The sequence below is a fragment of the Varanus komodoensis genome, unplaced genomic scaffold, assembly GCF_004798865.1.
Source record: "Varanus komodoensis strain SLA01 unplaced genomic scaffold, ASM479886v1 scaffold16, whole genome shotgun sequence".
NCBI lineage: Eukaryota > Metazoa > Chordata > Lepidosauria > Squamata > Varanidae > Varanus > Varanus komodoensis.
This window is the reverse complement of record NW_025335468.1, coordinates 5,218,013-5,244,768: the sequence shown is the minus strand read 5'-3', so window position 1 is coordinate 5,244,768 and position 26,756 is coordinate 5,218,013. Positions and strand designations below refer to the sequence as shown.

The 26,756-nt window shown below is 44.4% G+C and overlaps 2 protein-coding genes across 2 annotated transcripts in view; both read right to left on the bottom strand.

Moving 5' to 3' along the window:
• CRACR2B (calcium release activated channel regulator 2B) overlaps positions 1-15,840 on the bottom strand; it is a 56,367-nt gene extending 40,527 nt beyond the window's left edge. The window contains exons 1-2 of the mRNA XM_044425949.1: positions 15,417-15,840; positions 388-517 (exon numbers count right to left, since the gene is read on the bottom strand). The gene's annotated coding sequence lies outside the window, so the exon portion shown is untranslated. The remainder of the gene's footprint in view (positions 1-387; positions 518-15,416) is intronic.
• A 1,748-nt stretch (positions 15,841-17,588) lies between these two features.
• Positions 17,589-26,756, bottom strand: part of PNPLA2 (patatin like phospholipase domain containing 2) — a 54,254-nt gene continuing 45,086 nt past the window's right edge. The window contains exons 8-9 of the mRNA XM_044425543.1: positions 24,822-24,944; positions 17,589-22,749 (exon numbers count right to left, since the gene is read on the bottom strand). Of these exons, the coding sequence (XP_044281478.1) occupies positions 22,485-22,749; positions 24,822-24,944 (388 nt within the window). The 3' untranslated portion in view covers positions 17,589-22,484. The remainder of the gene's footprint in view (positions 22,750-24,821; positions 24,945-26,756) is intronic.

Sequence of the window (26,756 nt, the reverse complement as noted above, 5' to 3'; positions counted from 1 at the left end):
ACAATATAAAACAAGCCGCCCTGGCCAAATAAAATTCAATAATATTAACATTTAAAATACTGCTTAAATAAAAAGGTCTTCGCCTGGCGCCGAAAAACAAATAACGACGGTGCCAGGCGGACCTCTCTGGGGAGCGCATTCCATAACTTAGGCGCCACCGCTGAGAAAGCCCTCTTCCGAGTAACCACCCTCCTAACTTCTTCCACGGAGGGTTCCCGGAGAAGGGCCTCTCCCGCCGATCTCAGGGGGCGGCTGGGCATATAAGGATGTAAGCGCTCCTTCAGGTAACCAGGTTAGGAATGGCTGGAGTTGTAGTCCAAAGCATCTGAAGGAAACCAGGATGGGAAAGGCTGGCCTACACTCAAAGGACAGAGCTGTTATACACACCTTCTGTAATACTTTATTTTGCAGGCTTTTCGATGTAGATGAACATCATATTCCGTTGTCCGTAAACTTTACCCACTGAAAGACCAAATGAGTCAGGCATTCAGCAATAATGCCAGCAGACTTGCAGTTACTACAAACAAAAAACACAGAACAAGAAGTATTTTTAACATTCAAACAGCTAAAACTATTTGCAAAGAAAAGACGGGGGGAATTATTTTGTGTTTTGGAAAAATATGAAGTTTCTAGATTAGACTTTCATGGACTAGGAACTACCAAAACATGCCATGTGACCCTGGAGGCTTGGAACCTCCCATTTTGCTCAGAAATAAAGCATGTCAATGTAAGATAATTCCCCAGACTTTCAACATTTTTAATCATCATGGCTTATTCCTTTATTGGATAAATATACTGCTGGATGCATTTAACAATATCTTCAAGAGGACAGACTTCTCCAAACTGCTACCTTCCAGATGAGTTTGATTACAATCCATTATCCCCATTCAGGGAATTCTGGTTTAGAAAGACAAATCAGAAATCATATGCAGTCACACTTCATACAGGCCAACTGGCAGAGCATTTCTGCCATTTTCTCTGAAGTGGCAAAGTATCTCTTATTATAAGCATAAACAAAACTGGGGAGACTTCCTCATGGTTAAGCCAATGTAGAGAAGGAATTGCAGGCTTCATCAAGTGATTAAGCAATGTGACTTGCTATTGATCAATGGGAGGTGAGGGTGGGAAGGGAACAGGAGAATGACATTGTTGTGGCAGGTATTCGTAATTCTTCAGCTTTTTGCTTCTTGTTTCTAGATTATAATTAGGCGCAATCCCATACAACTTCAGACAATAATCCTCTTCCCTCTCCAGACCATATCTTCATCTCTTAACGCTTCTAGCCAAGCCAATCCCAAAGGTTTTCTTATTTACATTAGGCATTTTAGCTGCAATTCCATACATGCATTTCTCAGCTTTCTCCCATTTTCAGAACTTAAAAAGAGCTCCCTGGTCTGGATGTCATGTCAGACAATCACGATAAGCAGAAACCATACAATATTGTTCCTTGTCTGTTTCTGGGCCCAAAACAAGCCATGGTGATATACCAAAACTGGGTCTGGACAACATGACAAGCCCACATTTTTTTTTTAAAAAGATTGCTGTTAGCATGCAAACCCAGTGACTCATTTAAGGCAACAAGAAATTTAACCTCTTTGTTGTGACTGGAGCATGCATTGATCCATTGTTGTGGTGCTAGCTGAAGTGAAACGTTATTACAACTTTCCTTTTTTGAAATCCTTACTAATTCCATTTCAGCTGAGTTGCCATTGGAAGCAATCACCCACCCTCTGGGGAATCCTCCTTAATTTTGCATGTCCCTGAGGTGGCAGCAGTCTCAAGGGGGCACTTGGGGGGCATGGGCTCCCCTCAAAGTCCCAGAGATCTTGCTATGAAAGGAGGGGGGTTCAGTCCCCCATTCACAAACATTGATCTTCATGGGCTTTTCAATCAGTCAATCCAATCACTCTGAGAGGTGTGGCATGCTTTGAAAGGAAAGGGGATAATCTGCCCACCTGCACCCTTAGAGGGGAAATGGCCAGGGTGGGTGCCTGCTGGACTTTCCCAGTAAGCACCCTCCTGCCCAGTGGCCACCCCAGGGTCCCCACTGCCACCCACAGTTGCACACAGATGGCAACAAATACCAACAAAACACTGTTTAGCCACCTGATCAGCCCCTCCAAGCTACTCCAGTGCACCCTGGAGGGACTATCCAGGAATGGCCAAACTGGACTTATGAAAGCTGGCTTTTGCAATCTCAAAAAAGGAAAGAAGGAAAAAATCTAGCCTCAGTGAGCCAAAAATGGCTCTTGCCAATGGCAGGGAGGGAGAGACACTTCCTCTTTTAGAAGGCCTGAAGGGAAAGGCACTTCTGTGCCACAATGTAAGTTGCAGTGTTGCGGGAACCACCCAAAGCTTGCAATTCATCGGTAATTTGTTAACACTTCCTATGTTTTACAAGCTGACCCTATAGAATAAAAAATTACCACTGCTGCACTGGCCATATCTGATTCCCCTCTAATGACATGGTTCTAACTTTCAGCTCTATTCACGGAGCTAGAAGAGTTCAGATTCAAGCCAATAACTGCAACAGGGCAAACATGTTAAGCAACCAAGCAAGCATATGGTGGTGCATTCACACTACCAATCAGAGCTTATCATATTTTGCAGCACTGTGGATCTCACGGAAAACATACCAGCAGTGGAAGAGCTGCAGCTCATGGGAATCCGTGGTATGCAAACAGTTTAGCTGCAGTCGCACAAATGAGGAGGAGCATATTTAATAAACTGTCTTTTATCTCTATAGCGATGTTGTAAAACTACCATCTGAAATGGGGAAATCCTTGACTCAGCTCATGCAGAAGGAATCTTATGAGCTTCTCTGAACAGTCATGAAGCATGAAATTTCCTTATTTCTGAAACTTTACCTCATCCTTCTTTTCATAATTACCTTAACATAATTCCAATTGCTCTGGGTGAGTAACTCCCGAAGCACGGTGAGTTAGGGAGCCACAGCTAATCACTACTATGCCACTGCTGTACCTGTATAGCAACATGTGTTTTTCATACAGGTGTGCACATTGGAGGTGTCCTAAAAAGGGCATTGGGTGTCCTCTGCTAACTTGTTTGCAGAACTTGTGAGTTCCCACCTCGCAACCTTTAACACTTACTGCTCCCAGAACATTCACTCACTTGTGGGACAAGCCCAAAATGCCACGCTCTACACCCAGAATCATTACACTACCATTCACCCACTCAGCTGGGAGGAACCTACTCACTGGGATTTTCTTCTGCATAAACATGGGTAAGTGTGCCCCGTAAATCTCAACTTTCAAATGAGACAAACAAATTCCTTTTATTGTTCACACTGAAGGCATTAGATGGTCTGATAATGTGGTAAGACAACAGGGAAAAGGAAAGAAATAGAAAATTGTACCAGCTTTGAGGATTAATTAATTATTTTACATTTAGGAAGGACCATTTTGCATGCATTCTTGCAGTTGTACTGCTCAGTAGCTGCTACAATCCTCTTTCATAGGCTCCAGGAATTGCCTGTTGGCATGTGCCTGCTTTCCACTTAGTCAGAAATGGAGGAAATAAAAAACCATACAGCCATTTGGAAATGTCAAAGCAGGATTCTGTTTGTTTTGAAAAGCAGTTGATTCAGGGCTGCAAGCCAAGGCAAAGTTGCCGTCGGCTCCTCTAGGCCTCTATCAGGGAGCACAAGGCTTTCTGAAAGAGCCACTAGGATCACCACTACACTGGAGCCCCTCCATCGGATTGCTGGGAGTTGTGCCATGCCAGCCTTCCCCAACTGATGGGTCTCCAAAGCAGCCCACAAAAATAATATTGACTTAGCAAAAACAAACTTTGACATACAAATACTAGGAGGAATTTGAGCTTGGGTAGGAGTGCCTGGAAATTCCCATTCTCAGTTGCTCCAATATTTTAAATTGGAATGGGAGAGAAAAACTAGTTAGAACCACTCAAATGCAGAATACAGCAATGACTCACTTAGGGCAGCTTTCCCCAGCTGGACTCTATCCTAATTTGTTGCACTATAACTCCCATAATCCTAAGTCACCATGGATGGACATGCTGGCTGAGGACGATGGGGGTAGCAGTCCACCAGATCTGCAGGGTGCTAGGCTGGAGAAGGCTTAGTAGCACATGCAGAGAAGTCAAATAACAGTAAACAAGCTTGTTGAGTGCTCCTCCTAAGTATTTTCAGTACAGGCAGAATATCCTAAAGAAAACTGGAACCTTAAATGAGTTGCTGGGGGTGGGATGAGGAGGTTACATTAGAAATTAGTGCTACTGAACTGTGAATGCTAAAACTTGAGCAGTGGTGCACCACAAAGCCAAAGTGGCAGGAGAACTGCTGACATTTAATGAGTGACTTTTTGTTTCCCATCACAAGCTCTTTACAATGGTTTAATTATTCCAGCCTAAAAGCAGCCCCGTTGCATGGAAATGTTTGAAGGTAAATTTTAAGGTGGAAATATTGCACCCTAGAAAAGCCGAGAACAACTAATGTTCCTCAACCATACTCCCTCTGTCTGCAGAGAATGCAAATGCATCCTCCAACATAAAACTCAAACCCACATGCTTCCAGTGCTCATAGAATTTAGGTCTTATCCATTGGTTTTGAATGATTGCAATCCATTTTTCAATGTAATGTACACAATATGCAAAATGTGTCACTTGGCACTTTGTTCTGAACAGATTTGCATCCCTCACCAGCTGCTGCTGCTGTTGCAACCTAGCCAATCAAATGGCACAAAAAGATTTCTCTTATTGTGAAGTGTCTGATGGCTGAATAATATGAGCACTCTGGAAGATGGAGGTTACCCATATTAACTAGGGGCTGTAAACCACAGGCTGTACTTAGCATTCATCTAAGGTACCATTAATTTCAGTAAGTGCAAGTAGCTTTAACACTGGATACATCCCAATGATTTCCTGAGCTCCTCTAGATACCAAATACACCACACTCATTCTAATCAAAGTTTAAGAGATCTCCCTCAAAAATATGCACACTTTTATCTCTGAAACTCACATCATACAAAGGTGTCAGGTATGGCTAAGAGCCCACAATACATGAACTGGAGAATTCAGATATTCTGCAGGGGTGCTTGAAATTCTAGAAATTTGAGCTGCAGAATAATGGGCATCCACATTGCCAAAGAACACACCCTTCCATCAGATGGAAACTTGCACAAAAATCCTTCTCTAGGTCATAGTCTCCAAGAAAGTGCAGAAAGAGAGGAACTTCTACCTGCAGTCTGTCTCGAGCCATGTTACCTTTCAAGCACTTGGATGCCCCACAATCTGTTTCACACAACACTCTCTTGCAAGAAGGGAAGCACCGTGATCCCTACACTACAGATTCAAATAAAATCTAGAGCAATTCAAGGCTGTTCCACACAAACAGAAGCTCAGGTGGCCAATACTTGGATGCTTAACATGAATTAGAGTGCACTAGTTCAGTGTGTGGCTCAATATGATAGTTCTGCAGTGCATGGGAAGGGAAGCAGCTGACCTCCACAACACACACACACACACCCTCACACTGAAGTGATGCAATCAAGGAACAATCATACCCACCACCTCTTCTTTGCATGAGCAAAGCTTAACTTTCCAATCACACATGGAGTTGTCTGTATAAGAGATGGAACTAGAAGGAGGTTTAGCCCAGCCTCCTGCCCCAAGGAGGATGTTGCATCAATGGCATCATCCCTGTCAAGTCTCTCAAGGCCTGCTTCCTTTCTGCCAGGCAAGCTTTTGGATTTCCTATGGCACCCTGCCCAGCAACAATGTTCCTACCCCAAGAGGAAGGGAAAAAAGGACCATAATAGGTAGGCGTGGGTGAGCACATTTGCGGAGAGATCGTTTAGATAGACTATTCATCAGAGCTAATTCAAGTGGTGACATCATTACTCTAATGAGGAATAGGCGCAGTTTAACTGAGAAGGGAGGGAACAGTACAGAACACAACGCTGTGTAGGAGATGAGTTTAAAGAGAAGCATGTAAATGTACAAATCACAGTAACTCAAAATAGACCACGCAGGCAAATATCATCTCTGCCGCAAATGGAATGGAGCGGAGGACAGAACCTGTGCTTTGTTTCTCTCTTCTTTTCACCAAGAAACTCATCTATAGCTATCCCATGCTGAAAGGAGATACCCACTTTTATCAATTCCATTAATGTTACATGACAAAAATCCGCAGTTGCATCAAAACAGGGTCTCTGGGAGGAAGCTGAGTTACTCACATGTGGTACTCACTTTCCATTTCAAATAACAGACAGACGCACAGGATGGCTCCCCAAGACATGCATTAATTTTTAATTTTGATTATTTAGCAAACAAAGTGAACTAAATATACAATCTGCAGGGACCTGGGAAGAAACAAGCTACTGTTGTAGGTGAGGCCTAGACAGGGTGGGCATCATGGTCAAGCACCAGCCAGGCACCCACCTGCCAGCAGAGGCCCATGGACAAAAGTTAGCTGGAATTGCTCAAGTCCTTTTCACCAGGGCTACCTGCTTCTTCACCTGCCTCTTCTGGCCATACTGTGGCAGGGGGAGGGGGTTAGGAGGAGGAGCAGGATATGCCCTGCCTCCTGGCTGACTGCCACCCTCTGTCAGTGGTACCAATGATGAGAGATGGGATGTAGAGCAAGGGCAGCTGATAACAAGGGTGGGCAGAAGATTAACCCCCTGAGGGAGGGGTCCCATTAAAGGTCTCCTGTCCAAGAGCCATCCAAACCCAGAGCCTGCACCAAGCCTGGGCAGGATGCAGTTGTTTGCCACAAATGCCTGTGATATCTGTCATGGCATACCCAGCACAAGGCTACTAGCATAGGGATTCAGCCCCTCCAAAAGAGCCTTCACGAGATGTGGGAACAGACTGTGAGTCAGAAGAGGAGAGGATGAAATCTGCAGCGGAAATGCCAAGGCCAAAGGACTCAGAGATAAGCCACCTGGTCGGATCATTGAGAATCAGTGTCAGATACTGTGCAAAAGCTTAGTCAGCATGCTAATGAGCAGAAGGCCAGGCCAAGCATCCTTTATCCCAGGTTCTGGCCTCAGGTAAACAGGACAGACCAGCTGAGAAGCAATAGGGCTCAAAGCAATTGGTCAAGAGAATCTGCTTAACATAATAACTCCTTTAGCTTAGTGCGCCATTGTCCAGCTCTGCTTGGATGGAGGGAGAGAAGAAAGGGCTGGACAACCCTCAATAAGACTAGAGAAAGCACAACGATTGTTATTCATGCAACTCCTTTGGCCCTGTGGCTGGATTGTGCCCATTGTGTCCTGTTCTTAATACAATGGTTCATTAGGCCATGTGGGAGTTACAAAACTGTGGTACTAAATGCACAGTAACACCAACAGTACAGAAATTATCGTTGGGAGTACCCAAGCAACCCAACTCCTTTAATGTTTTTATCTTCATTGCACCTTTTTAGCTTTTGCACTGTATATTTATCTTCACTGCACTGCCAGTCATTCAACAACCAGCTCAAGGCTACAAGAACAGGCCAATGAAAGATAAGCCATGCAATCCTATGCATATCAAGAATACAGAATTGCAGACTAAGGGGCCCATTCAGCAACTGGCACATCATGACAAACAGAATGGGCATGGACCACTGGTGCAATCCTAGGCATGTTTAGACAAGAAGACAGTCCTGCAGTTCCCAGGATTCCCAGCCATCATGGCTGGCTGGGGAATCCTGAGAGCTGTGGGACTGTTTTCCTGTCTAATCATGCATAGGTCTGCACTCTGTTTTTTGTTATTTTAAAAAATCTTTCTTACACACACACTACAGCACCCTTCCCCAAGCTGCTGCCCCCCAAATGTGATGGTTGTTGGGGTGCTGGGTCTTGCTTCCATGTAGCCTGAAGTGCCTGATCCTGCCTAATCTTGGAAGCTAAGCAGGGTCAGGCCTGGGCAGAAATGGGATGGGTGACTTGAGTGTATGATTCTATGAATATTGCTGTCAACTGCCTAGAGAGCTTTGGCTATGGGCAGTATAAAAATGTAATAATAATAAATAATAATAATAAATGAGAGGACAGGTATCTCTCCCTGGGTTCTCAATATTCCTGCGATTCTAGCGTTCCCAGATTTTTTGTGGGGAAGTCCTTGTCATGATGCTGAAGCTGTAGCATTAAGCCTATAACAAAAAAAGTAAACTGACATTTCACCATGAGACACATGCAAGGTGACTTACAACAGATTAGGCAAGCTAGAAGAGTACTGTCTGTTTCGACGGGCAGTGGCTCTCTAGACAATTGGACAGAGCTATCAATGGCTACTAGTCCTCATGACTGTATGTTACTTCCAGGATCAGAGGAATTTTGACTAGGTACACCAGTGGTGAGTGGAACATGGGAAAGGATGCTGCTGTAAGTTTCCTTTGGGCAGCCAGCTGGCCACTGTGTGAACAGATAGCTAGACGAGATGAACTCTTAGACTGATCCAATGTGACTCCTAAATCCTGCACCATATTTAATCTTTTTTAGCTCAACGTGGTTAACCTTTCTTCAGAGGATCTATTAAAGTGTTCAATGGCGCAATCCTCTCCCACCTACGAACCATGTCAGGTGCTGCCAAACAAATTGCCAGAACAGGTGGCAAAGGGAGAACAGCTGTCAGGAACACCCAGCATCAGGCTATTCATAGATCATCACCTGAAGGACAGGTGAGCCAAGAACTAAGCCAGTAAAATGAAAGGGCTGCCACCTACTTGCATGTTAGTAAGGTTATTGGAACTGTTTATTGTGCAAGTTCAAGTGAAGTCAGCTGGGGCTTCTGCAGCACCGGTGCTTTAACCTCTGCTGCAAAGGTCAGGCAGTCAGAATGCATGGTGCACACAAAGTGAGCAGTCAAGAAAGCACCAAGAACTCACTGGACTGATGCAGTTACAAGGTAAGAAGTGCTTAATGGAGCAGAAAGAACAGTCTCATTGCTGGACTTTGATATCGGGCATCCAGCTGCATGCATCAAGCTCACACCTGACTGCTCAGACATTTCAGCTGGTTTCTCCCTTCTCTAAATGTCTCTAAAATCCAGTATCAAAAACAGATTGTGTGTTGAAACAGATGTTGTTTCCATTTCAAACAGCAAATGCAGGAATGCATTTCCAAACAGAAAAGGGAGTGGGGGCAAATGCACCACACTCAAGCCTTGTCAGGAAAACCCCCTTCCCTGCAACTAGTTTTCTGCTAGATATAGAGGCATACAATTGTGCGTTCTCCTTGCCATTCAAGAACAGGTTTACTCTATGAACATTCATCAGTCAAGACTAGGCCTAAAACCAGGTGCAGCTTCATTTCAGACTCCAGCTCTTAAACATTTCTTTAAAAAGTACATCCTATCTCTGACAGTCATGTGTTCCTACATTCAAAAATGAGGAAGGAGAAAGAGAAACTTCTCAAAGGTCTGAAATTACACTAATCTTTTTTCTATTTTTATTGTGCAATCCAAGAACAACCATTGCCATCACCTGAAAACCTAAAAACTCAAACCACACAAGGAAGAAGGCGACCACAACAAAGAAGTAAGGAACAAAATTGAAACATTAATTCCACTGATCTGCTGATGTGGCGCATTTATTTCCTAAAACCATGGCATTCAATTATTCGAGAGAGAGAAACCAGTATAGATACTTCTGTATTAGGCAAAGATCAGGTACGATTAAATCAGGCAAGAAACCTCTCATCTCTGCATTCTGCACTACTTAGCCTGAGAGATAAGCCAAGTCGTTCCAATGCCATAGCAGAATCAGTTTAGTGAACAAACCACAACTTTTACATATGCAGTAAAACTAACAAATCTCTATCTATACATCAAAGTCATTATAAGGCCATAAAGTTTTCCTAGCAATAAAGTGAAGATCATTAATCAGCCAAGTATGTACCATAATGCAGCACTAACAGGATAAGCATGGATTATTCACAGAGCAGAAGATATGGCTTACTGTGGCCTCTTTTATCCCTCCTTTCCCTGTAGTCTTTAGCTAATATTCCAGCATCCTTTGTGGCAGAACCCATATTGTCTCTCCTTCCCCCTTTCAACTGTTACCCCTTTTCATGTGCCACCCTTTAAATTTTGTTTTTATTTTTGAGCCTCAAAAAAGCACAGGTGGGGTTGGTGGTGATTTCTTGGCTCCAGAAAACTGCACAGTTGTATCTGTAATGTATCATTGTTGATGTTCTTTTGGAAATGTGCTTCTAAAGGCTGTCCAGTATCTGTAATCTTAACAAGTCAATTTCATCCTGTTTCAGCTGGCATATGGAGTCCTGGAATGAAATAGGCAATGCATGTGGAGATGGCACAGCACAGTTGTCAGGGTCAAACTTATCCACCTGTGGACTAAAAAACACTGGTTTTTTGTGGAGGGAGATGTGAACACACTTGCACAATTTTCTGGGGACAATTTAAAAAAGCAGCAAAAAAGTGAGTTCAGATTTCAACTTGGGCATCAACGATGGGCTATTACTGGTAATGGCAAAAAGCAGGAAGGGGTTTTGCCACTCTTGCTAAGAAGCACACTAACCAATCCACAACCCACACTGAAATTAGTCTCCTGGGTTCAGATGACATGATAACCCACTATGGTTTAAATAACCTCTAGAACATGCCATGAGTTATCAAAGTGGCAAGGCAAGGCAAGACACCACACTGTGACTAGTTATCCACAATGGTTTGTCATAAAAAGTGAACCCAGGAATTGCATGCATTCATATTTCATAAATTCCCACCCTGTCCATAAGCCACAGTGGATTGGTTGTTGTGCAAAGAAGCCATGGTGAGTCCTGTTGCAACAGATGATCAGGCTCACTATGGGCCCTTCCTCCACCTCAATCCATACACAGAGATATGTCTCCATCCAGAAGCACCATTTCCCCCTCAAGCCCCCCTTTCAAAGGGACACAAATGCTGACAGCTAGCATTCAAAGCTGTCAGAACCCCCTTTCCCTTGAAAAGGGGGTTGGCACATACTTTTGCACCTTCCCAAGTATATAGAGGCTTAGGACAAACTGCAAAATGTGTACCCTGAATAAAATTAAAGGAGAGGGGAGATGAGTATCTTGCTGTAAAGGGGGTATAAATGCCTCCAAGGACACGTTCTCATCAAAAGATCCCTTGCACCCGTGGTTACAACGGACATCTTGCACTTTGTCATCTATCAGATGTAACTAAATGGGGCGAGGCAGCTTATGCATTGCCTCTGAGAGACAATGCCAGGATTGCCGGACTTTGCCAGTAGGAACCCCACCTGCACATTTTCCACAAAGACTCCATCCCCAAACTCAGCTAACTGCAAGCATTCACAGTTGCTTAAGCCTGGATAATGTGAAATACTTATAACTTTGCATATTTTTGTGGAAATTTAAAAAAATGTAAAAATGTCTGGAAGCATGAGCAGCCCCTCCAATGTGTCTGCAGGAGCACTTTGAAATGGCTGTTTGTAGCAGTCAAAATAGGGATACTGAAAGCCAGTTTGACAGTCAGCTTTTACAATCTAAAATAAAATACACCCCCCAAACCCTTTACAGCACTGGGATTCACAGGGGAACAAGCATTCTGCACTTACAGCACTGACTTCACTCTTTCTCTACTTGTACAATGTCTACCACTAAATGTACCAACACCACAATCAGTACAAAAATGAATGAGATTTATGCCTGTTGATGTCAACAGTTTAAGCATGTTTAACTTTTGAGTTCAACTGCTGCCTAAATGTTATTTGCAGTTCAGTTAAAGCTGCAATCCTAGGCACATTGTCCGGGATGAAAATGTTGCTAAATAAAAACAATCCCATTCTTAAACCCAGCTCAGTGGGACTTCTCATTGGTAAATGTGCTAAGAATTGTGCTGCCGTAATAACATTGTCCCAAAGGACAAGTCTCTCCCATTACACAGAACAAGATAAATATAACAAGGAGCTCCTATTCTTGTGAAAATGGCTCTGGACAGCAAACCAGCTTAGCTGATAATACCTTTTCAAATTTTACAGATTGGTAGTATTGTTTCTCTTAATTGATAAGAATCCCTTTCCAGAGTTTCTTGGTACTTGGAAAAAATGAATAGTTATGGGTCAAAGAAAGGAAAGAAGTATGCAAGACCCTTTTTACCTATAACCTGCTCACTAAGACAGGGCCAAGCAGTTTGTGTAGATGTTAAGGCTCATCCTAGAAACAGTGTCATAAAGGCTGTCACAGAAAGAAAAGGCTGTCACATGCTGAATGAGACCAGTGGCCTATCTAAGTCCAGTACCCCACCCACATAGTGGCAAACCACCTGTCCACAGGATTCCTCAAGCAGGATGGGTACAGGACCTCCACCTGCCCAAGCTCCTCCGCAAGTGCTGTACACAGACGCACTGCCTCTGGTAACAGAGGCAGCATGTAGCCATCCAGACTTGTAGCTATTGATAACTTTTTCCTCCATGAATTTTTCCAATCACTTTTTAAAGCCATCCAAATTGGCGGCCATCACCACTGCTTATAGAAGTGAATTCCACAGCTTTACTATGTACTGTGTGAAGAAGTATTTCTTTTATCCAACCTGAATCTCCCACCTACCAGCTTCATGTTGGGTTCTAGAATTACAGGAGAGGGAGAAATATCCATCCTTCTCCAGTCGCTCCATGCCATACTTAATTCTGTGCACGTCTACCATACCTCCCCTTACTTGCCGTTTTTCTAAGCTAAACAAGCCCAATTGTTGGAGCTGTTCCTCATAAGGGACTTTTTCTAATCCCTCGATCATTTTAGTTACCCTTCTTTGCACCGTTTCCAACTGAATAACATCTCTTTCCCAGTATGGTACACAATATCCTAAGTGCAATTGTACCAAAGATTTATATAAGGAGAGTACAATCTTGGTTGATTTATTTTCAGTTCCTTTCCTAATTATGCCTAACATAGAGTTTGCCTTTTTTTTTCTCAGCAGCTGCTCACCTGGCTGACAATTTTCATCAAGCTGTCCATCCCTATCACCCCAAGATCCTTTTCTTGCTCAGTCAGTGCTAGCTCAGATCCCATTAGCCTATACTTGAAGTTGGGATTTCCCCCCCCCCAACATGCATTACCTGCTTCTAGTACTGAATTAACAGGTAGCTGTTATTGACCTGTGTATCCTAATCTATGGCTCTCTAGGCAGAATGGACTGAAGCTCTCAGGTTCCATTTCCAGTTTGAACCCCAAACTCCATCTGGAAGAATATCACTTATACTTTTAGAGCTATTATTGTGGCCATTACATGGCTCTCAGCTCTATCCATCTGGAATCCTAACTCTTGGGAATGTACTCACTTTCTTTGTTCCCACAGGGTGTCTATTTCTTACCAAACATGCAACAGGTGGCTCACAAGTTCTGCAGCAGGTGTGGACTCCAAAGCCCTCCAAAGCCTACACAGTTAGGGATGACTGACGATACTGTCCAACAATATCGGATGTGGTACCCATCCCTGTTCTACAGCTATCACAACATCAAAACTACCACAAACAGCTAATCATACCACTTCAACGTCTGTGAAAATAGTTGTGCTTGGCATATTATTTCTTTATCATATTTATATCCCACCTTTTTTCCTTTCAAGAACTCAAGGCAGCTTACCTAATTCCTTTCAATCTTATCCTCACCACAACCACCCTGTAAGGTAGGTTGGGCTGAGATTCTGTGACTGGCCCAAAGTCACCCAATGAGCTCCATGGTTGAGTGGGGACTAGAACCCAGATCTCCCGAGTCTCAGTCCTGTGCCCTTAATCACCACACCACCCTGGCTCCTGCCATAAGGAACCCTGGGCTCAAATCTCTGCTTAAAGTGTGGGGTTTGTCACAAGTCCCACATCTTCATTTGTTAAACCGCAGCATGAAGTAGCCTACTGAACAAGTCTGATCTCTGTAATATTACAGCTGTTTTGTCAATTGCAAACTATTTCTGTGGTGCTTAAGAGACCCCAAGCAAATACTATTAATTTCTGGTACATAGAAATGTATGTTTTTGCCTCAACAAACCAAGACAGACACCCCTGTGGGAATTATTGCAAGAATAGTTGTGTCACAGATAATTAACCACACTAGTACTTTATCCTCCTTCAAGTCTGAGCAGCTGCATAACTGGCAAACCACTTTCCTTGCCATAAAGAAACTGTGAAGAACTGCACCTGTGGAATTTCTGCTTGTTGTGCACAGAGTCTCTTTCAGAGTGGGGATGCTGCCATCTTTAAAACATGACAATAATCATCATCATCATCTTGTTTTTGTGACCTTAAGAACAGCTAAATACACTCTGAGACAGAGCAGGTGACATGTTTCTCATTATTTCTGTTTCCATACAGGAAAAGAACCATGGCCAAGTTTGCCTGGCCTGGCCTGCACTTCAAAAGGCCTGAAGCAGGTCCAGAATATAAAAGTAGCCAAGATGCATCCTTAAAGATCTAAGGGACTAAAGATTAAGGTTCTAAGCAGGTAGGGGGCTTAGAGGGCCATGTGTTTTGAAGCAGCCAACTAACATTTCTCCTTTTTTCCAAAACCATTCCATGTATTACACCTGCTTCTACCTTTCTCATGAGTTAAAACAGCAGCACCTGTTTACCAGCCATTTTAAAACCAAAACCAAACCAAACCACACAGACTCTGAGCATATTCAGTTTTGCATTTTGAACTCACTTAAATCATACAACCAACATGAGTACAGGAATAAAGTGGGGTTTGTTTCTGCTGCCCTCGGACCTGCTGCTCTCTGAAAGATGATTTGGGAAGTGGTGTCATTTTACTAAAGGGCTGGAACTCGAAGCTCTGGACCCAAGGCAAAAGCAACCCTGCGGAAGGTAGCAAATAAGCAGGAATTCAATAGCTGCAGCAGAAACTACAGGAACGGGCTTCACCTGTGGGCTTTCTGCCTGTTGCAACCTTAGGGCTATACAGAGACTTTGCTGAAAAGATGCCTCGCGCGTCTCTTCATTTAAAAATAAAAAATAAAATAGTGGGGCGGACCACAATCACTACTATAATTATTCATCTTTAATTCTTTTTAGGGAGGGCAGTGCCAAAATGGAAATGAGGCGAATTAGACTAAAGCCACAACACTTTGCGGGAATACTTCTCAGAAAGTCTATAAACGGTTCTCTCCTCAGCCGGGGCGCCAGAAGGAAGCCCCATCCTGAGGACCTTGCACCGTTTCGCCCGGAAGAATCCCGACGCGCTGGAATGGCCGTTCTGCTCAGCGCGCCTCCCTCCGCCTCTCCCGCCGCAAGGAAAGCCGTTCCAGGGCAGGGTCGCCCAAGCCAAGCGCACCAAAGCGCCTTGTAGCACTTCCACGACCCACTTGCGTGTGTGGCGGCTTATGCACGGCAGAACCAAGTTGCTAGTCCTGAAGGTGGTGCCACAAGCCCCTCTCAGAACTACCTGCCCGGAGTAGGAGTAGTGGCAGTAGCAGATCGCCCTCAGTGTTACCTGAGCTCTCTCATCCAGACGGAGGCACCATTGGAGGGAAAGAGAGCAGGAGCAGCCGGCGAACGGTGCGTGGTGGAGAGGAGGCTCCTCTCAACGCGGAAATGGCCGAAGGGGGACTTGCCAGAGCGGAGAAACCGAAGTCTTAGCGTAAAGTTTTGTCCCGGCCCACAACTTGTGCAATCGCCGCCCGGCAGGTGCAGAGAGGCGAGGCGGAGGCGGCTGTGTCTGCAGGGGCCGCCGCCTTGAGGTTGATGTGGAGCGGAAAGAATGGAAGCGCGGCTCGTTGCCAGTCAGGCAGGACAACCGGCTACAAACATCCTGCTGCAGCCGCCCGGCTGGCCTCCCTTGCCTGGCCTGTTCAGCCGCCTCAAGCGCCGTCCCAGATTTCTTCCACGTGGAGCGCGGGAAAGCTGCAGCGCAATCGATCCGGCGCCGCTCCGGAGCGGACCTGAAAGAAACGGCGGAGAGGCGCCAAGAGCCGCCGCCAGGGGTCCTCTAAAGGCGCCGGCGCCGTGGCGAGCAGCCCGCCTCGCACGCCCACCCGGCCGCGTCGCGCTCTTGCTTTTTCCACCACGGAGGGGAGAGGGAGGCGCTAGGGTGGCCACAGCGAGACGGCACGGGTGGCTGGGTCGTCGGAAAGAGCACATCCCGCGCTACCTAAAGGCGACACAGCCTGGTTCACAAGCGGACTCCTCCACACGAGCAGACTTGGACCTCGTATGCTTGTTGCAGAGCGATCAGACTCGGGACCCACAACATGACAGCGACTTAGACCTTGGATTCAGAACCTCCTCATCCGTGGAGCTCATTGGATGACTTTGAGCTTGTCACTGATACTGAGCCTAAGAGGGTTGTAAGTTTTACGTGGAGAGGAGCATCATATAAGCCCCCTCTGGGTTCTTTGTAAGGAGAAAAATGGCAAGATGTAAATGCAAGAATAATACTCAAGGGAATCACTGCCAGCTTGCCATAGGGTAGTGCCAAGCATCAGGGGGCAAAATTCAGCCCTCCAAGCACACCAGAGAGTCTCACCTCCTTCCCTACGATTGGCAATCATGTTGTAATGTATTAGACTGTATTTTTAACGGATTGTTGTAAACTGCCCAGAAAGTTTCAGCTGTTGGGCAGGATAAAAATTCAGTAAGTAAGTAAATGGGTTTGTGTTTTCCTGTCTGTTGTGCAGTTATTCCCATTCAAAATGAATTTTTTTTGCCTTCGTTACTAGTGGGAAGAGTTTGAAGCTAAAATAGCCTGGTATTTTTTATTCAATTTCTCTTGCTTCATCACCCCCTTGCCCCTACTGGAATGGGGCCTTGAGGACGTCTCCAAAATGGAATTTGGCCCCTGGGCATAAAGAGAATCTGCCTGATTTATGGGTACTGCTGTTGGACAAGTCCCTCGTTATATTTTCCAGTTATATCCTGGGTAACCCAGAATATTCAAGTGTAGGGCTACATTAAACCTCGTGTGAGCAGATCCATAGAGGAGTATTTTGCTTTAAGGAGCAACCTGATAATCCGTTTCATCAACAACCTATACTCAGCCCTTTAGAGGGTTAGCATGTTGTCTGAACCCAGTAATAAAGTCAAGAGTTTGCTGCTGGCCACAGTCTCTTGGCTTCACAACTTGTTAAAGTATCGTAAGCTCTTGCTCTTGCTCTGAACGCAGAAAACATGGTGACTGTCCTGGATCACTAGTCCCATCACTGATCCCACTTTGTTTCCATGACAATGTGGTGACCATGGATTGGTGAGGAGCCAAGCAAGGCTGGGTGGTTCCACATCCAAAAGGGGTTACTGTTGGTTTTATGTATATTCTTAATTACTGTTAATTGTTGTTTTGATTATGGATTGCTTGTTTTGATTTCTGCAAGCTGTCCTGAGATACTTTGTGTATAGGATGGGGTATAACTATTTTAAATAAATAAATACTAAGGAAGAAGAACTGGGGACATGCAGCAAGGAGTAGCTGTGCAAATGGGTCATGGCTGCAGTACCACACAAGGCACCATGTTTTCATAACATTTAAGATTCCTTTTACGCAGTTCTTTGCTTTTAGGCATCTCCACCTTTCTCAGTTCATGCATCTTTCCCAAGCTAGTTGCATCAAAATACAGGTGGCATTTAACAGAAAGACTCGGGGCACCAGTAAGTGAAGATCCACACAAGTCAATGTGTTTAGAAAGTTTTTATTAGGGAGGTATATTTTCAAAATAAATACTTAACATATTTCCAGTAAAACATGGGTGGGGAAAGAACAAGGGGGGGAAAGCGAAGCATAAAAAAATTAACACTGAATTTTCAAGCAATGACTATTAGAATACCACTTAATGATGCCATGTAACTACAATCAGTTGCTATTTCCTCAACAATCTTGCTGTTTCTTCAGACAAAGAACTGTATTACTCGCAAGTGCTAAAACTGATCTACCACTGGCTGTCCACAGAAGTGCACAACAACATCAGAGAACATCTAACCTATCCAATGTTAACACAGTGTTATCTTGTCCCCAATAAGGTAAATACAAGATTAAATCGGTTCTTTTAAAAGATTAAATCTCATACTGCTTGGCATTTTGGATTTCCTACAGTTTATTTTATAGGCCTCTGTACACAGTGGTAGGACCAGTTTTTTGCCACAGCCACTATTCCATCTCCAGCAGTGCCTGTTGATTTCGAGGAAGCTGGACACAGAGAATAGGAGAGGAAAGGGAGCCATCTGGGCAGCGACAAAGCCTGAAATGCTTGGCATTTTTAAAAAGGCACTGTGGACACTTGAAATACAATGCTACACTAGCAGACAGGTGCCATGCATCACTCCAAGTGGCTGTCCCATTGCTTTCTGGTGTAATTAGGTGCTATTCGTTTTGATCAAACTTCTTGTATGCCAAGTTGTAAAAGGCTTCATATTGTTCACACCTACAGCCATCTTTTTCCAAAAGATTTAATGTACCAGGACTTTTTTTAAAGCATTACAGGGATTCTACCATGCTGGTACTTAGCTATGTTCTATTTGTTTTGCTTGATTTTGGTTGAGAAGTCTGGCCAATTTTAAAAAGATTAATTTAGACTATAATATCTGGAGCAGTTTTAATTCTAGTTTAAATCTTAATGCTTTTTTCCTTGCAAGCATCCAGTGCATTGCTGCAATATTAGCTTTTGGCACTACACTCTGGATTTAGCGTAAGGTAAGAAAAAAATGTTTGAGATTTACTTTGGAAAGCAAACCTCTTTAGAACACAAACCTCATCTATGAAACCTTGCTTATTTTTTCCATCTATCTACGGGACTCTCTACATTATAATATATCAGCAGCAAACTCATTCAGCAGTATAATCATTGCACCTTAAGCAGTGGTTTGCTAGAAAAATCTAAATTACTGTGCAACGTATTTTAAAGTAGGATTGTGTTGAATAACTTAGTGGTTGGTTTTACTCCCTCCCTCCCTCCCTCGCGCACACACACACACACACACACACAGAGCTTCACAGTCATCTTAGAGGCAAGAAGTGCCATTTACATTATAAGCAAAAGGAAAAAAAAAAACAACAACCTCCTGCCTGCCCATGCTTGGAAAGCCACAGTTTTCTGAACCTGTCAAAATACAAGAGTGAATTTTCCTTGAAAGACATTATCTGCAGCAGGTCAGTCACTTGAACAGCAGTAAGTCTCCAGCAAGCACTCTTCAGACTGGGGGAAGAGTCTGCATTTCTAAAAAGATCTCATCCTTGCCAAGATACAGTTTAGCCCCTCCACATATTCAGTTGAGGATCTTCTAACCAGAACTCTTTGGCTTAGAGATGCCTGCTAGTATTAGGTATGTTTCCTGTATGCAACAGAACAAGATTGTATTTCAATTAATACCAAGAAACGCCTCTATTCTCATTTTCTTCTACACCAATAATTGCTTACTGTTTTGCTTTATTATCCAACACAAAGATAAAAAGGGCACCTGGCATGTCAAGAGTGCCGTCAGAGTTAAGTTTTCATTGATATAAATTCAAGGTAGATTGCAGAGACCAAGAGTTGGGCTCTGCGGAACTTTTACAATTTGTTACAAGCATTCAATCTAAAGCAAATGTTTCCTGAGAGAAGAAATACATTCTTTGCCACCCAGAGCTTTTACACAAGAGTGACTATTTAAATTGGCCAAACCCTCACTACTTCTACCTTGTACAGTCACAAAACTTTCACACTTTTAAGATTTCCACTATTTTAATTACGTTTAAAAAGTTAAAAGGTCAGTGCAAAGACAAAAACAGGCACTTGTGCTATGTGCACAGCAAATTAAGAAGTGATTAAGCTAATTATTTTTCTTCCTGCATCAAGCCTATACTTATTTTACTTCCTAGCCCTCCCTCACCGTCCAAAAGCATTTCTATCACTTTTAACATTTCCATCACTCCAAATATTTTGCTGATGAGAATGTTTTTAAAAATGTTATTATTAGCCATCAGATGTCTAGGTGTTTGGCTACCAAAAGGTTTTGCAGTACATAATAATATTGTCCTGCTAGTTTGAATTTCTTTTTTGGAAAAAAAAATCTGAGCAGGCATACATCATGCTAAAAGAGCCACCTACAGCTCTAAAAAAGACACCTTCCATAGCTTTGGCACATACAAATAAAAATATCCAGCTGTCCACTGGGAAAATATCATCATCATCTTCACTTCTATACCGCCCATAGGTGAAGCTCTCTGGGTGCTTTAGAACAAAGTATAAAAACAATAAACTATGAATGCAAGTACATTTATTCTTTTGTTTTCCAGTGGCATTTGAAACTTTGTCACCATAAATGCTGCTTTACTCCTACAAACTAAGCAGACTGCGTCTCCCACTCTCCTGACATTGTGTTATCTTTGGCATTCAACAGGTTGTTTAAATTGAGAAGTACAGAAATGGCTATTTGGCTAGAGTACAAAGAAAATCAGTTTTTTCCCCTAGTACAAATCTATCCAAACACTTTTTTTATCCCTGTAGCATGAAATAATTGTACTTTTTGAGAGTACAAAATTGTAACAGGGAAGGAACTGCATATTTTTTGCACACATGAACACGCACGTACACGAAAAAAGTACCAGATAAAACAGTATTGCTATTCTGCTGCTTTGCCATGACAGCACATCTTTGCTGTGCTACACAGTAGCAGGAACAAGATGGCAACAGGAAAGAAGAGATCAGTTTGTATGCTGGTGACAATTAATAGTGCATTTGATAACAGGCTATGGGGAAGGCATTTTACCCAGCTGGTGGAGCTGCTCTGCCATCTGGAGTGCTTCAGCCCTAAAACATACTGCAGCAGGAAACTCCAGGAAAGGAGTTGTGGTGGCCGGTGAGTTAATAAAAAACACTGGTATCATGTCGCAGATTTTTTATTCTAAGAAACTTAAAACCCAGGCAAGTAACTAAATAGACTACATGGACTATAGGAGGCAAAACCCTCCATCTTAACCTATAGGGATGAATTTCTGTTTCATTGTCTCAGAAGAAAGGGAGTTGCAATCTGCCAGTCTAATGCACAGAGGATGCAAAGAAGGATGCGTGCTCAGTTTGGTCTTCTCAACTACCAGCTCTGCTCCTGCTGTTCCTTCTGCACTATCAACCCAGTCCTGCTTTCCTAGCCGTCCCCTTCAGAGCGATGAACAGCTACAATCCTGTTGCGGCTGTCAGCTCCTTCCAAACGGGACCAAACTTACCACTGGCACAAGGAAGGATGGATGCCACAGACCAGGGACAGGCAACATGGTTCCCACAGAAGCAAGACGTGAATCCCAAAAATGCCTGGTTGCATGGTGACTATCCCTGCTGAGTGGTTGTGGCTCATGCAGCCATTTTTTCATATGGTCCAGGACATCCAACAGTCACGTATGCCTGCAGGCTCCAAATCATTGCCTGCTTTTGCCACAGCCCTCTTGGGCCAGTGTTAATTTGGTCTCGGTTCTAATAGCTTCATGTTCCTCTGAAGTGAATCAAATCCCTCCTTTCCACTTTCTCTGTACGGCCAACTCCAGTTAATCAGATAAGTCACAAACCATTTTAAAACATACATTGGACTGCCTGAGTTCTTGGCTTCCTTCTCCATCCTTCTTTGCAAGCCTGTGAGTGCACATGTTAAAATGAAGACACATAATTTTAGTTACTGGGAAGGGAATTGTGCATTCCAACCCTGGAAGGATTCTTTATCAATACATCTGAAGAAAGATAACTGGCCCCTGAGGAAGAATAGTTTTTTTCTGAAATGTAAAATGAAAGTATTTCCTTCAGGCATCTATGAACTTGTTTTGTGACAGTTTAAACAGCCACATTTCAGAATTGCTCATCTCCCCAGGGTGAAACAGTCCCCTAGAGCAAGACACACTTGAGAGCAGCAAGGAACCCTAATAACATAAAGGTTTGGTTTTGCACTTCTGAATTTCTAACAGCTACATTGTGAGAAGCAGCACACAAAGATTTGCATGAGAATGTAGGGGAAGGAATCAGAAGATACCTCAGCTGAGAGATGAAAACTAAGGACTGCCTTGGATATAAGAACTAGAGTTTGGAAATCAGTCATTTTAGACTACCTTACTTCTTTCTCTCTCTTACTATTTCAATGCACAGAGAAAGTAGATCCGAAGGGACTCAAAGCTTTGAAAACAAAAACACTTCACAATACTGTTTAAAACGAGGAAGTTAAAAAAACAAAAGAAATGCAGAGCACTGATTGTGTCCCAATATTCTTACTGCAGACAGCAAGTTCAAGATAATGTGTCCTTGGAGGAGCCTGTTCCACCAAGTTCTTTCGAGTTCTAGCAAGACACCAACCAGTTGTGTTGCCGTTGCTAAGTATTTATACAGCCATCATATCCAAGAGCGTGTATACATCACCCAAAACACCTTGATGGGTTTTAACACTATGCCAGTCACCTGCTTAGCAGTGGCAGAGTTGGCTATGGTGCTATCAATGTTCTTTCTCTCTCTGAGCAGGACATTTTTTTTCTGGGTGTTAAGAGCTGTGTTAGCATGTTGAAGAGACATAATCACTGCCCACCCACCTTCCCCTTCCCCCTGCTCGAACTGTGCTATGAGTCTCAGAAGAGCTGAAGGCTCTCTTGCGTGCAGCTGGCTGGAGGGTGTCTCATTTGCAGCCCCTCCGACGGGAAGAAGGAGGCCTGAAGGTCCACGTTGATACAGAACAGCCCCAGCATCAGCTGGCGATGGTACTCTTCCCATTTTGTCATAACGTCCGTCAGGGAGAGGTTGTTCCGCAGCCACTTGGGCAGAGCCTCCCCGCAGCCGATGCTCAGAGGCAGAGGCAAGCTCTGTGTCTTTCTCAGCTCAAGATGGTAGTAGAGCCTGAGGGAGAAAAGGCAAGGCTGTGAGTTCGGCATGCTGGATTTGAACACGGTGCCACAACTCTGTGTCTTCCAGTCTAGATAAGAAACAGAAAACAGGGAAAGGAAGAAGGAGAAAGGGAATGTCGGGGGAAGACAGATAAACTATACGTCCCGTTACAATGTCTCTCTCACATCATACCAGTCCCCTCGACTGTTATGATGGCATAAAGAAGGCAGCAGGACAGGCCGAGGTCGCAGCAAGGTGCAGGCGGAGCGTGTGCCATTCTCCCTTGTCTCTCAGTACTGACCTTTGGCACCTCGGGTATCCTAGTCCTGCCCATTCCTAGTCCTGTCATTGGCCCATTAGCAGGCAGTGCCACTTGAGCTGCATTAGGTTCAGAAGAAACTTTGAGCCTTCCGAGTCCTCAGGCTGGTGGTCGGCACACTGCTGAGATTCACTGAGTCTGGGGAAGGGAGTCAGGCGTACAAGTGAGAACAGCGCCAGTGGCACCGAGCAGGCTGCTCTGTGAAAGAGACGCTTCGCTAGCAGAATGGTGCCATTCGCTTGGTACCTCTGCCAGGGGCAGCTCCATCAATTGTGTCACTGACAAAATGTGCCAGCTGAAAGTGTAGCAATGTATGGCCAGGTGAGCAAGTCAAACACTACTATAAAAAACAAGACACGTTAACAGCTATATTATTTAAGTATGTAATGCCATCAATATACCTCGAAGGGGAGCAACCTTGGTGTAGTCTGGGGCCCCATAGGTCCCATTCCTGTTGCCACAGCACCAAATTTTGGTGGCACGGTAGCAGCAAACCTTCTCTAGAGATCTGTTGCCAGAATTCTGTGACAAATCATTACAGAAGCTTCAAAGGACATTTTGCTCATCTTCAAAGATCTGTGGCTGGCTTGCAGCTGAATTGCGGCAATGAACTGCTATGGGGTCGGAGCATCATGTGGAGTGCGGAATTTGGTAGTGAAGCAGCAGTGGTTGCTCATGAGGTCAGGGTGAAAAGTAACCTGCAGACCATGTATTGCCCATCCCTGATGCACATGATGCTCAACGAAGGACAGGCATGATACATTCTAAGCTTTTAGAGATAGCGTTAAGGGACAACTTGCAACTAAAAACATTCATCTAGTCAACGCCCCATCACACTCACACAAAAAGTGGTTGTACATTTATCCTGAATGTAAATTAGAATTCCTAGAAAAACCCTGTTAGCATCTTACCTAGCATTTCCCTTGCTAAAACTGGGCTCACCTACTTTTCTCTATGGGGGAATACACCCAAGGAAGGTCAGGATGGTTTTCATGAAACCATCTCTGCTCAAAGATGTATTTGGTGGACTTAACAAAAACTAAATGTTAAGTATGAGGTTGCCTCAGGGTTGCAGAGGGGAGACATGTCCCTATGTATCCTTTTTTTTTCCAGCCTCATAACAGGAATGCTGGTTCACCTGACTCATCAGGGGATGACTTGAGCTAGCTGCAAAGAGACAGCTCTTCAGAGTGCTCAGTACAGAGGGGAAAGGTCACTTCTCTCTGGCGAGTCTAAGCCTACACAGTATCTTCAATATATATGCTCTGACACCCATGAGCTGTAGCAACTCTAGAGGGTAGCCACTGAAATGAAATCAGATTGGGGAATGTGAGGATTGACTTAGCAAGGTCTGAAGCAGAGCACTACTCACTTTTGCCTAAATGCAGGTGCCATTTTCCAGGCAACTGCAGTCCCTGATCAAGGGGAGATTATACTCCTGTTCAAGCAAACTTGGACAGAGCTCCCTTTCAGTCCTTGCCGATTCAGCATGGCAAGATCTGAATGGAGGAGGGTGAGGTCAGTGTGCCTGGAGACACAGGGGATGGGCCAGTGTGGAAGCTCCATTCCTTCACCACAGTAAGCCTCCGTGTTCTCAGATAAGGATATTGTTGGAAGAGTCCAAATGAAACCAATTTCCTTCCATGTCAGCACAATCAAGGTCAAAGTCTCTCAGTTTTACAGGTTGATCATATGACAACTTGGAGACGCCTCTCTCAGTGTTACAAGCCTTCCACAGATCTAAGTCAGAGATCAAGTCTAATACCTGGCTGAGAGGTGACTTCCTAGCTTCTTCTTGGCTTTTCTCATGAGAAAGTGACAGACTTTCCTCGTCTGCTCCTTCATCCATCGAATGTCTTCTGGAACATCAGGCAACCACTCAAACAACCTGAAGGAGGCAAGCAACATGGCAGGAAAACTCTGGAGCAACAATTAGGAGCACAGTCAAAGGCCCTGCTTCCTCGCAGCTCCACTGAGGAGCTAGCCCAAGGATGCCTCTCGGGTCAGTGGCAAGTATCCATGCAAGAGCAGCCCCGCTCACCCAGCATGCTCTTCTCACAGTGACCAATCGGCTGCCTGTGGGAAGCCCACAAGCAGGACTCGAGTGCAGCGGTCCCCTCCTGTCCATGTACCCAGCAACAGGGACACACTGCCCGATACAGAAGGTGGTACAGTCAGCATGATTTTAGCTAGAGATAGTCTTGTCTTCTATGAAAGAACTCTAGGCAACAGCGGTCCACAGTGACAAAGCAAATTATGTAAGAAACTTTTCAAGTTGTATTTGTTAATGAAAACCTTAGGTGCTTTACATGAAATGCACCTGAAAAAGTATGTGTGATAGGACTGACATGGTTGTTACCACATATGCCGCATTTCCTGGAAGCGGCTTCCTCAGGCAACTGTGATTTGAGCGTAGGCACAAATGTGTGGACATTAAACTGCACGGAAGGACCGATCAGACGGATCCTTCCAATTGGATAGGAACAAGCCCTGCTGGCAGGGTGCCGACAGAGGCAGCTGGTGGCGTATCGCAGGGCTGTGCACCCATTCCTGATTCCATCCCCCTGAACCCTAGCCTGCCCACTCTTCCCCTCCCTTTTAGATCCAGCATTATGGATCGCCCCCTTAAAGCTCAGGCCACAATCTGGAGTGGATACACAGCCCCACTGCGATCACACACCAGCCTCCACCAGGTGCTGAGGAGCATAACCCAAACAGTTGGCCTGTGGTGGTCCAGTTTCCCTCCCTGCATGCGCACACACACTGGCTGCGTGGGACACGGGGGAAGCAGTTTCCGTGCTGCTTTGCATGCATGCATGGAACTGAGGTGTGCAGCAGACGTTCAAAGATTCCTCTTAGCTGGGTTAGACTGAACCCTTCCTACATTTCAATTTGCTCCTAGAGCCTGCCAGCTAAAGACAGCTTTGGTACCATGATGCCGTGTCAACTCTGAGGACTAAGTAAAGGTCAGTGAAAGACCAAGCCATTGTATTTGCCCAATATCAGCCCTCACCACACACACAAATGCACAGAACTTTCACTTCCAAGAAGCAGACGAGAAGCTCCTTTCCCAGGACTTCTGAGGGAAAAGGAACTGAAGGATTGGACAGGGGCCCTCCCCTTATAACTGGGCTCCGGGGGGGCTGAGGCCTCACCCACTCCATGAGGCTGAGCTGTAGAAGGTTCTTCCAACCTAGGCCATCTGCTGTCCCTAAAGCTCAAATGTGTGATGCAAAGAGACCACAAAGAACTGATTTGATCCCTGTGTATTTTGTCCAATGCTTGTTGCTTATTATTTTCTTTCCAGTATTTTTGATGATTTTATGCTTTTGATCTTGTGTGAACTGCTTTGAAGAACATTTTTTAAATGCAGAGGGAACATAAAAGGGCATTTAAAAAGCAAATTAATGCAAATTAAACATAGCTCTGGGTGACTTACAGCCAGGGCATGCTGCATGCATGCACTATGCACAATAAGAAAATAAAATATTCTACATCAGCCTATGAACCGCCAACAATTGGATTTGGCATGGATTCAGTCATCACTGAGCAGAATGAGGGCTATGGCCCGCTCTCCACCATTGGAAAGAAAGCTTGCTCAACCTCTTCCGAAGAATTGCCTGTATAGCTACAACCCTAACTGGAGCCCAGTTCTGAATTATGCAGCAGTTCCAACAGTGTGCCAGGGATGCTTTCCATA